At 42.9% G+C, this 12,856-nt stretch overlaps 1 protein-coding gene across 1 annotated transcript in view; it reads left to right on the plus strand.

Annotated features, from left to right (window-relative positions):
• The window catches only part of ASH2L (ASH2 like, histone lysine methyltransferase complex subunit), a 658,852-nt gene that overhangs the window by 316,353 nt on the left and 329,643 nt on the right, over nucleotides 1-12,856 (plus strand). Inside the window, exon 9 of the mRNA XM_044082241.1 lies at nucleotides 1,463-1,680. Coding sequence (XP_043938176.1) covers nucleotides 1,463-1,680 — 218 coding nt within the window. The remainder of the gene's footprint in view (nucleotides 1-1,462; nucleotides 1,681-12,856) is intronic.

Raw genomic sequence — 12,856 nt, forward strand, 5'->3', positions numbered from 1 at the left:
TCTTCTGTGCCTTCTTCCTCCCATCATTTTCAGTAGCTTTGGTAATTTTTCCCCATGTTATAAATAGTGATAAGGAAGGGAATAGTACAGTTGTGTAAAATCTTACTATAACAGAAGATGTCCTTTTTTGCTGTTGCTATATTCTGTCCCTCTCTTCTGCCCCCTTTTCTCTCTTTCTTCTGTTGGAAACACTTTGCTGGTTGAGGGGTTTTTGAATTTGTCTTCTGCCCCCTGATGTGCATGATCTCTTTTTTCCTGGGTTTGCTGTAGTTCTCCTGGGGCACTTCTGGTGGAACATATGTATGTTACCTTTATGCCCTAAACCTGCATGGGTAACATACGCCCGACATATGATGCTAGGAGGACGTAAAGGCTTTTGTACACTGGCCAGTTGTTGGGCTACCGATGGCAGGAGATTCCACATGTGATCAATACTGCAACAGTGAAAAGGACATCTAATGTTAATGTAAGATTGTACTTTTTCCAGTCCCCGTCATCCATGTTTTCCTTCTTCCACATCCCTCTCACATATGTGGAGATAGGCTGCCCTAGAAAACTGGTTCATCCAGACTTCAGAGAATTGGTAAAAGATTATTGTCACAGATGAGGTAAAATTTAAGGCTTTTCCGCCTTTCATAGAAATGCTTCCCATCTCATCAGATCATGTATAGCTGGCTCATCTTTTGTATTGTGAGGCCATAGACAGCGAGTCCTTTTAAGGGATTGGAGAAAGGAAGGATAATTCCTCAAAGTTATTCCTGATCCTGAAAAAAGTCACATGGATGCCTATTTTAGGCTTATCTTGGGTTCAATAGGTTTTTGGGATCACCATATTCAAGATAGCAAATCTGGAAGTATTTTTCTGACTCCTTTTGTGAAAGATTGTTTTAAGCGTACTAGATCTAAAGGATATGTGTCTGCAAATCTTCATCCACAAAGACCGCTGGCAACCCCTGTGGTTAATGTAAAAAAACAACCACTTCCAGTTGACCTCCTTTCCCTGTGGTAAGTCCACTGATTCCACCCTGTTCACCACATGCTTAACTCCATTGTTTGCCCGCCTCAGGGCCCAGGGGGATCATATTTACCATTGCATAGATGATAGCAGTGCATCATACACTGTCTAACCAGTTTGAGATTCTTTCTGAAGTTTTTCTAGTCAAACCTGAAGAAAAACAAACATCTTTGGTACCAATCCAATTAGTGATCAAGATAAGCTTGTCCTACTAGAAGTCAAGGGCACTCTGGTTGAGACGGTTCTTTGCATAGGTGGCAGGAAAGACCTCCTTGTCATTCAGGATGTTCCTAAAAGCAGTGATTTGTGTAGCAGTGTCCATATCATTCATATGACTACTGGAAATGGTGAGTATACTTACAAAACTATCCTGAGCATTGGTGGTGTCAGATGTGTTTGAAACAGGAGCAGTACACAATAAAATTTTCTGTTTTCTGTCTTTTACAGTGATCCATTATTTGCTGCTCAACGTCTTCCACCTCATGGATACCCCTTAGAGCACCCTTTCAATAAAGATGGTTATCGTTATGTGCTTGCTGAACCAGATCCCCATGCACCGGACCCAGAGAAACTGGAGCTTGACTGCTGGGCTGGCAAGCCTATTCCAGGAGATCTGTACAGAGCTTGCTTGTATGAAAGAGTTCTTCTAGCTTTGCATGATCGAGGTAGGAATCTGCAGTAGCTAAGGCAGTTGGTCTCTCAAGTCAAATTTTTACAGCCTGTTTTTCATTTGTGGTCTACATTCCTTACAGCTCACTCTGCTTCTTTATCTGTATATCTGGGTCTACTTCATGTTGTCGTAAGCTGACAATATCGAGTCTGATATTGTTGGCATGACAATATCGAAAGTGAAGAACATCGTCCAAGTAAACGGAAAACTCCGTAAGGGGAGATTTCCATTTACCTCAATGTAGTGCGGTCTTGGAGTTGGTATATTTAAGTAGGGGGGTTGGGGGGGGGCTTGCCCCCCTTCCAACGCCATTTAGTTGTTTTTTTTTATGTTCGATGTTTTACTTAATCGATCAATAAAGTTCGACCTTTATTGATTCAATTAAGTAAAGTTTTGATAACGTGATGTAGACGCATATATCCTTAGCTTTTGTTTGGTCCTGGATAGCACCCTGTAGCCCTCAAGCTTATTTTTACAACACTTGATAATCCTTGCCTATGCCTTTAGTTTGCCTTTGAACCGCAGGTCTGTAATCCATCGCACTATCTTGGTACTGGTGTTGTTCTACTGAATGTAGGTGCTGAAAAGCCAATTATTTCACATAGATGTCTGTAGACAGGTTTTATAGGGCAATGCTACTAATCACCTGATGGCCGCTTCTGTGATATAGATATCTTTTTACATAGATGTCTGAGCTCAAAGAATAGCCGAAGTGCCTGATGATGGAACTCGTAACATATTCTAATTTGGAACCAAAAGAATTATAAAACAGTACAAGTATGATATAGCAATGGCAGCAGTTGCTTCAAAAAAAAACTTAGAAGACTGCAGAGTAATAGTTTGTCAAGTCATCACCGTAGCTCCCCCAAAAAGAGAATACCATGATGTTCATCGTGTTTCACTGTTGCAGTCATTACACTTGGGTTATCCTGCTGGCAGGCTACCCGCATTCGGCCTGAATTCCAAAGTCCTCGTCTGGCGTCGGTTGCTGTCGCCTCTTCCCTGACGTCAGTGCACCAGGGGTATAAATGATGCAGCCGACGCCATTTTCTTCAGTCTTTCTTGCCGCGCGGTGCCCGAAGCAAAAGCAGTTCGCAAGTGCCAGTCAGCCGACTCCTGAGATTTACGAAATAGAATTTCAGATCCGAAGTCTTCAATAAAGCTAAGTACCCAATTGGGGAAACTTTTTTCTTGCTCCAGACCAATGTCAGAAAAAGTTAACAATTGTATTTCTTGTGGGAAGCAAATACCTCATAAGGATTTTCATTCTTACTGTATTCCTTGCCTAGGCCCTGATCACGACGTTGCTAGTTGTCGGTTTTGTGCTAGATTTAACCAATGCACTATTAAGCATCGGTACGATTTTACTTTTCATTATTTTGGCAGAAGGTTTAACTATATAATGCCGTCGGAACAACCGACGACTGCAGTTCATAAAAAACGCAAGGATAAAGACAAGGACAAGTTCATAAAAAGTGCAAGGATAAAGACAAGGACAAGCATCCGAGGTCCAAAACCGACGAAGTCTCTTCTAGGCCAGTCGCCGGTACGCTGGTGCTCAGTGAGGCGCTTTCGCAGCCCCTGACTCCCGCTATCTCAGAGCCACAGGCCGCCTCCGACTCCCACGTGGAGACAGCTAGGCCTCTGGATACTCAAGGTCTTGGCCCTTCAGAAATTAATCCCTCGGATGGGTCCGGAGCCGCTGAGCAGGCATCTGCTTCTGAGGGTGTCTTCAGACCATCACAACTTTATATAAAGCCTACTTCAGCATCCCAGACAAAGTCTAAACCAGTTTTAAAGACAAGAAAACCAGTACAGCATTCTCCAGGACAAACTTCTATGCCTAAGAAAAAGATGCTCAAAATGGCCGAAGACCTAATTACTTTGATCAGGGGTTCCCATCCCCCTCCTGATAAGAGGCCTAGGCAAGACATTGAATATGATTCCTCTGATCAGGTTTCCATTTCCTCTGATTCCTCTTCTGAACAGGAATATTCTATTCCTCCCTATGAGGATTCTGATTCTGAAGATTCTATTCCTTCAGCTTCTCCTCCTGAGGACTATTCTTTTGGGGAAACCCTGCATAACATGAGGGAGCATTTCCACTGGGAGAGCCAAGATTATTCCGATTCTAAGAAAAGACCTAGAGACTTTCTTTTACTTCCTCAGCACTCTTGCTCAGATCTCTTGCAATTCACCCTGTTCTAGACATAGTGGATGATGTATTTTCAGAGTCTGGCCTGTCTCCAGACTCTCTACCTCCTGCTCCTGTTAAGCCGGACAGATACTACAGGGTTCCAGACTCCCATAAATTTCTTTACAAAAACCCTGCTGCTGACCCAGAAACTATCTCACAGGGTCCCAAAGGGGTCAAGGCTGCTTCTGCTAAAAACACTGTCCCCTCAGATAGAGATTCTAGGGCTTTGGACAGATGGGGGGAAAAGTTTACACTTCTGCTACCTTGGCTGTAATGGCTTTAAATTGTTAATTTCATATGCTCAAATATCAGCAGTACTTAATGTCTTTGTTTAAACAAAAAATGTTGACAAATTCTGAATGTTCTGAGAACAAAGATTTGCAGGATTTATTGCATGCAGCTGAACAAGTGGGAAAACATACTTTGCAGTGTGGCTATGATTCACTGAAGGCCTCGTGCAGGGCCGCTGTTACAGGTTCTGTTATTAGAAGGCATGCTTGGTTAAAGGAACAGAATCTGCCTGATAATGTTAAAGCAAAATTATTGGATGCTCCATTACAGCATGATACTTTGTTTGGTGTTAAGGCAGAAGAGGTGTTGAAGAAAATGGAGGATAAGGCTAAATCTATGCAGACAGTAAAGGATTTCTTACAGGTACAGCCACCCGGATTTAGCAGGAACTGGCCCTCTAAGAATTTTCCAGTGTCAGACAGACCACAAAGAGGCAGATTCAGACGCCCTAGAGGCAGGCAACAGCCCCAGGGCTCATACAGGCCCAAACAATGGGGTGCTTCTACCTCCAAAAGCGGAGAAGACAAATCATAGCCTTATAGAAAACAGTCCCAATGACTTCCCTCTGCCAATGCCAAGCACTTATTTTTTGGCACCACCCTTAGGGGGAAAGCTAGCACTTTTTCAACAAAATTGGCACAAGATCACCCCGGACAAATGGGTCTTAAATATAGTATCTCAGGGTTACAGGTTCCACTTTCACACCCTTCCAAAGGCAAAAGGTATGCCAGACCTGCCACACAATAAATGGACAGAGGCACAAAAACAAGTTTCATCTCTCATGGACATGGGGGCTATTCAACCAGTGCCACAACAAGAGCAGGGGCAAGGAATGTTACTCAAGACTTTTCTTAGTACCAAGAAAGGACAAAGCCTGGAGACCAATTCTGGACCTGTCTATTCTAAATACTTTTCTGGACGTCCCAAAATTCAAAATGTTAACTCTACAGCAGCTTCTGCCCATGCTGGACAAGAAGGCTTGGCTTGTAACTTTGGACCTCAGAGGCATACCTGCATGTCCCAATCAGACAATCTTGCAGAAGATACCTCATATTCATAGCTGGCTCAATGCACTACCAATTCTCTGCACTGCCCTTTGGCTTATCTACTGTGCCCATGGTCTTCACAAAATGCCTGGCACCAGTAATTGCATTTTGCAGACAAAGAGGAATTCAAATATATCCCTACTTGGACGACTGCCTTTCAAGCAAAGACCAAGGATATTCTGCTACAGCATCTGGCATTTGTAAAAAGATTACTAATTTGCTTAGGGTACACAGTAAATGAAAAGAAATCAAAACTAGTACCCTCTCAAGAGATAATATTCCTGGGTGCAAGCTTAAATACAATTGCCCAGATGGCTTATCTCACGCCAGACAAACAAAGGCAACTGACTTCTTACTTCACAAACATGGCAACAAAGACCCAGTTATCTGCAAGAAAAATTCTGCAGGCTCTGGGCTACATGGCATCCTGCATTCTACTAATTCCATATGCAAGACTGCATATGAGGAAGCTACAATGGTATCTAAAAAGTGTTTGGACTCAACATTGCCACAGCCTGGAAACAGAAATTACTCTCATTCCCTGCCTGCAGCAGGAATTTCAATGGTGGGCACAGGCCTGTCACCACAACAAGTGACAGCCATTCACCTTACCCACTGCCAGGCAGACACTAACAACAGATGCATCAGATTGTGCCTGGGGGGGCGCACATGGCAGGAAAATGTATTCAGGGCACATTTCCCACAAACCAAATGCATCTTCATATCAGTCGGAAAGAGATGCTAGCTGTACAAAATGCCCTGACAGCCTTCAAGGACCTACTTCATCCAGGACCACTACTGATAAAGATGGACAATACTACAGTCATGTGGTACATAAACAAGCAAGGGGGCACACATTCCTACCCCCTCTGCAGGCAAGCCATGACTTTGTGGAACACAGCATTGACTTATCAAGTACATCTGCAAGCACAATTCCTGCCAGGAAAGACAAATACTTTGGCAGACGAACTAAGCAGAAACCTCATGGATCCTCACGAGTGGAAACTAGATCCACAAATCTTCAACATGATAACAGGGAAATGGGGATGCCCAGACATAGATATTCACCTCCCCTCACAACTGCCAGCTACAGAGATTCTGCACTCGGACTTATCCCAAGCAAGCATGGAAAGTGGACGCCCTTTCATTCAGCTGGAAAGCCCTTAGAGTATATGCCTTCCCTCCTCTGCCTCTCCTCTCCACGGTACTCCTAAAGGTCAGACAAGAGAAGCCAAAAATGATACTGATTGCCCCAGACTGGCCCCGCCAGCACTGGTACCCAATCCTAAAGAGCATGTCTCAAGGCCCAGCCTGGACATTGCCTCTAATACCTCATTTGCTGACCCAACAAAACAATCAGATCCTACACAGCCAACTCAGAACCCTAAATCTGGCTGCATGGCGGATAATGTAATCATTCAGAACACACCTCACTCTAAAGCAGTTATGGATGTTATTTTGGAGGCCAGAAGGCCCAGCACCAGAAAATCTTATGCAGAAAAATGGAAGAGATTCTGTGCTTGGAACCAAGCGCAGGGAATTGACATGCTTGTACCAAATATTCCTCAGATTTTGCAATACCTAACTGAGATGCTGGACAAAGGCCTATCCTTCTCATCAATTAAGATCCATGCCTCTGCCATTTCAGCTCATTACAATACAGACCCACCTATTTTTTCTCATCCATTGCTAAGACAGTTTCTCAGAGGGGCCAAATACAAAAGACCTCCAAGGAGAGCTCCAATACCTGCATGGGACCTCAATTTTGTCTTGGAAAAACTCACACCGCCTCCTTTTGAGCCAGCCAATACAGCAGAGATAAAGTACTTGTCATGGAAAACAGCTCTTCTCCTAGCAATAACTTCAGCAAGAAGAGCCTGAGTTACAGGCACTAATGGCTGTGGAACCTTTTATTATCTTCCATCAAAACAGGGTTTCTCTAAGGACAAACCCGACATTTATGCCTAAGGTAGTGTCCAGTGTGGCTCTTAACCAAACCATACATTTGCCTGCCTTTTATCCAAACCCACAGAATAAGGGGGAGAGACTTCTGCATTCTTTAGACATACACAGACAGCTACGCTTTTACTTGGACAAAACTAAAGCCTTCAGAAAGACTGAGCAACTCTTTGTAGCATATGCTGCAGGATCGCAAGGAAAAGCCATTTCAAAGCAGACTATTTCAAAATGGATAGGCCACTGCATTCGTTTCTGCTATTCACAACATGGTAAATCAGTGCCCAAGGGCATTAGGCCACATTCTACCAGAGCAGCAGCCACTTCAGTAACCTTCCTCAAAGGAGTACCAACCAAGGGACATATTGGAGGCTGCAACCTGGACTTCAGTGCACACTTTTACAAAGCACTACCATTTACCTCTCTACTCTAAATCCAGAGCAGGCTTTGCCACTTCAGTTCTGCAGGGCCTCATAGCCTCTCCAAACTCTATTTAGGCCCAGCCACCCAACCTGGATTCTACCCAAGTGTAATGACTGCAACAGTGAAACACGAACATAGTACAGTTGTGTACCTGCCATAAATGTAGATGTTCAAGTGTATTCACTGTTGCAGTCCAGGTTACCCTCCCACCATCCCCCTTTTTTCTTTGCTGGGACTTATCTGTACCTCTCTATTCTATACAACCTATGTGGTGTATTTGCTTGTAGATGAAGGTTATGTGCATGCTTTTTTATGATCATAACATTTACAGCCTACCCTTTTGGGGGCACCTGACATCTGGGGCAAGAAAAACTGAAGAAAATGGCGTTGGCTCTATCATTTATACCCCTGGCGCACTGATGTCAGGGAAGAGGTGACAGCAACCGACGCCGGACCAGGACTTTGGAATTCAGGCTGACTGCGGGTAGCCTGCCAGCAGGATAACCCAAGTGTAATGACTGCAACAGTGAATACACTCAAACATCTACATTTATGGTAGGTACACAACTGTACTATTCATTCTTTCTAAAGCCAAGATGGATCCACTTCATCTCAGAACTATGCTATTAATACATCCTTTCCTAGCAAGCACATTTTGAGAAACCAGTCGGTTGCTGTTTAAGATCACACCTGCATTTACCACCAACCTATAATAAGCCCAATGCTCCAAACTTCACTGTAGTGAACACTCTTTTATATTTACCCCAAAGGTCTGGTCATCCATTCCACTTCATGTAAAATCCATTTCTGTCCTCACAAAGTTTCAGTCAGAATTAAAAACTTTCCTTTTCTGACGGGCACAGTGTAAATCTTCCAGAATACTGGAATTGCTTAAGCCCCCCCACCATTTTCAAAACCACTCTTGCCTCCTCTTTTATATTGCACATCTGTGCTCTTCGTTCTTCACTTTCACCTACTCGCCACCTCTTTTCACCCTGACATATAACTATCTTCCTTATTCGTCGTTACTCTCCATGTCTCACCACCTTCATCCCCCTTTCCCTCCTTACATACTGCCTCACTGTACCACCTTCCACTCTCTATATTACCTCATCTGTACGTAAAGTAAGTACATATAAGGGGTAAACCCCTTTATGCAAGACCTTTTACACTATTTTTTCCTATGACTGTATAAGTGCTGTGTGTGCATGCAAATGTGCTCATGCATACATGTGTGCGCTTACATAAAAATCATCCAAACTGTTTTACCAAACCAATGTGTAACTAGTACTACTATTTAATATTCATCGTGTTGTATCTTTGCAAGTCTGGGCTGACTCTAGAAATGGACTAGATAGAACAGTGCTGTTTCTCTGTCAACAAATCAAAGTAGAATACATATATACCTTAGCAAGATGCTCTTTTAATGACAGAATGTTTTACAAAAACACGCATAATTTAAACTGCCCTTTCCTTTATCCCCACCCTAGTATTCTAGCTTTGCTAGATTTTTCTTTTTTGTGTTTTAGAAGTCTGGCTTTGCTAGATTTTTCTTTGTTTAACTGATTCATTTTCTGTGTGACCTTTTTACTCATTGTTTTAGTTAGCTGGGTTGTTTTGCAGTCACCCTAATGTTTATGGATATCAGTTGGGTACAAACAACCCTGTGTTTCCAAATGTTAGCCAAACATTCCACTTATGCTGTGCTGCTGATGCCATAAGAAGGCAGCAACATGCATGTCCACAGCTAGTGGGGTTTGGCTTTATTGGCCTGAAATTGTTCATAAATAGACTTAAAAGAAAAAGTCATGGACATTCAGAATTGCCATTTAGCTGGAACACCTGCTATCCTTAAATGGGTAATTTGCATATATCCCATGTTGCCTCTAATACAAGAAGTTTAAGGTATCACACAGTGGAAAGTCTGGCATTGCTAGATTTTTTTTGTGTTTTTTAACCAATTGTTTTTTCTGTGTGACCTTTTTATTCATTGTTTTAGTTCACCCTAGTATTCCACAATAACCCTGTAGCCACTAAACCTAATAAGTAAAGAAATTTGCTAGACACCACAGTAGGCTTAGGAAGGCACTTAGTCTATTCTCAGGTTTCACTTTTTTGTGACTGAGACCCAAACAAACTCTAGGCATGCAGTGATGCTGAGCAGAGAGCAACGCATGTTGCACTATTTATCTGTGTCAGACTAGTTGCCTTATTACACAAGTGCTGCATCTTCATAGTCTTGCTACTCAGTGGCTTCTAGCAAACAGAAGACTTACAGCAGTAGTCCATATTTTCCTCCAGGATGAGGTAGCAGGGCACCTTGCCACTCTATCCTGTTTCTGTTGTTAATCCCACTAGACCACTAAAACTTGGAATGCTAGTTTAACACAAGTTCAATCAACATATTCATTGCTAAAGCCTCTCAGCAGATTGGCTTTTGACCAAGAAGGCTATGAGCAGAAACTGTACTGCAGTGAAGACACCCAGCACTCTGCAGTTTCAGTAGTCTCAGTTATCTAGGTCAGACACCAGAGAGTCACATTTTCTGTTGAAATATTTATGTTGGCCGGTAAGAATGAGCTTGACCCTTTTCAAATGTGATTGATCCATTGTCATGATAAAGAAATACAAAACCACAAAACTGTAAAAAAAAATACCTTAAACAGTGTGGTCATTATGAAAAGGGTTGGTGACTTTTTCAGCAAAGTAGGTTATGCAGCATATAATACAGTAGTAATTCTCAAACATTAGCTATTATAGAATAATGAATAAAGCAAAATGCACATCAGATCCTGTATGAGTAAGTTTCAGATACCCGTTCCCTAGCATAGTTACCAGGGGGAAGTGGTGCTGTAGTTCATATAGCTGTGGATTTGGTTTCTAACCTACATGCTTGGAATCAGTGCTGATACCCAAGGGCCTTTTTGACCTAGATACCTGAGGTCTATTGTGCATTATATAAAAACATTAGGACCAGTTCTTTGACAAGGGTATGTCTTTATAGAGTCTGGTAAGTCTGCTGGTCATAACGTCATGAATATGTTTATAGTATTTGGCAAGTGTGCTTACTGTAAGTGACCTCTTACAGCCATGACCAAGGTCATATTGTGGTAGAAGGAAAAATCATGCAGTTGTATAATAGTTACAGAGGTGACATTCAGCATTGTAGGTGCGATAAACAAATGCTTTAGAACAATACAGAACAAAGGCTCTGAGAAACTGCACACAAACATATATTTTATTTCATTTGTTTACTGCAATAGTGGACTGATCCACAGAGACTGTTTCAGCTGCAGCCTGGGAGCAGTGATTTGGAGAGCGACTTGCTCAGTGTCACATCATAGGCAGATGAAAGCTGAGGGAATCAAACCCTAAATCACAACATAATGCTGATTACTGAAAAAGTATCTAGATAGCACTAAAGGCAAAGCAGAGGTAATATTCTAAAGAATACTCATTTGTCTAACCTCTGACTGGTACATGTACATTGCTACTGTACTTCTGAGCAAAGTATTCAACTTGCATACATGTAGATCAGTGCTTTTTCCCCAGTGCTTGAGAGACTAGTTCCATCATACATACAGAAAGAGCCTCTGTACATTCCGGACCTTGTAGTTATGGAGGTATGGTCTAAAGCTGTGGAGAGCACCTAAGCAGTGCAAGGCTATAATACCTTCCATACGTTTAGACCAGCTACTGCACAGAAAGGGACAGAAAGTGGAAGTGGAGATGGCTCATTATTCAGCAAACAACAGTCACACCTCAAGACTGGTCAAGCAGTTTGACTCACTTAAGCTTCTCCACGTGTAGTTCACCATAAGCTAAGTCCCATACTATATCATTGCAAGCTATAGATCCTTTCTGTAGCCTAGCATATCCATACCACATACCTTTAAATGTACTGGAGTTGCTCTGCATTGAGCCCAACACTATATTCCTGTGTGACTTCCAAGTACCCTAGTATAAACTGGGAATTGTACACAGTTTCCAGCATGCAGACCCAGAGATTCTACAAATTTATCAGCACAAATGTTCTGGACAAACTAGTCTGTATACCCTTTAGGGGCAACAACATCCTTGACTTGATCCTCACAAATGTAGGGGAACATTGCACCCACCCATGTGTAATGTCCTCGCTTGTCAAGTCAGCTGTCTGTTTTGAAATTAAACTTTAAAACATGTAACCCCTTCTAACCCTTGAACATTTAGGAATTATTCCAAAGCAAACCTCCATCTACTGAGTGATACTTAAAAAAATGTCAAGCCTCCCCCTCAAACCACATGAATTCTGCTGGCTCTGTGGCATTGTTCAAAGAAACCCCATACCATCATGTAAACAACTGCATTGAGGCAGCTGTATCCACCTGGAATAAGCATAGGACTAACTCAAGAGACCAAGCCATCCTGGCTGAATCCTAATAGCAACAAGTTAAATAACAAAACAAAGAAAGGCTTGGCCAAAACTAGGAAGTTTAATGCCCTTTAAGGCAGGAAACCTCATCAAATTAAATAAGCAACACAGGGCTCCAAGCTGAGGCCACTTCATTTTGACATCTACTTTTCAAAAGTCCAAACTAATGTTAAAAGCCATTGGTTAACCAAGTTTGCAGACAGCTGCAAGTTAGGAGCAGATGTTCTTCAAGGCTGCATCTGCAGTCATCACATATGGGTTGTCCTGCCTCAGGCAGCCCTTCGGTCGGCCGGATTCCAAAGTCTGGGTCCGGCGTCTGCTGATGTCGCCCCTTCCCCGACGTCAGAGCGCCTGGGGTATAAGCATTAGCCAACGCCATCTTCCTCAGTCTTTCTTGCCGCGTGGTGCCCGAAGCAGAAGCCGTTCGCAAGTGCCGGTCGGCCAGCTCCTGTAATTCAGCTATACTGAAGACTTCAAAAGCTAAGTACCCAGTTGGGGACTGTTTCTTGCCTCAGCCGATGTCAGATAAAATTAATAATTGCTTAACTTGTGGGAAACAAATACCTCATAAGGATTTCCACTCTTACTGCCTACCTTGCCTAGGCCCAGACCACGACGTCTCAGCCTGTTCTGCCTGTGCTTCCTTCAACCAACGCACTCTAAGACGTCGGTCGGAGTTTGCAGAGGAATTTTTTGGGGCTAGTTTTGCTTACAAAATGCCGTCGGAGACTCCGACTTCACATTTAATAAAGAAACGGAAGGATAAGGACCGACACACGTGGTCCGCGGTTTCGGCTGAAACCATGGCCAGGCCTACCGCAAGTGTCTCTGCTGAAACAGAGTCCTT

This window comes from Protopterus annectens, chromosome 9.part0 (genome assembly GCF_019279795.1).
Source record: "Protopterus annectens isolate FY-2018-M chromosome 9.part0, PAN1.0, whole genome shotgun sequence".
Lineage (NCBI taxonomy): Eukaryota > Metazoa > Chordata > Ceratodontiformes > Protopteridae > Protopterus > Protopterus annectens.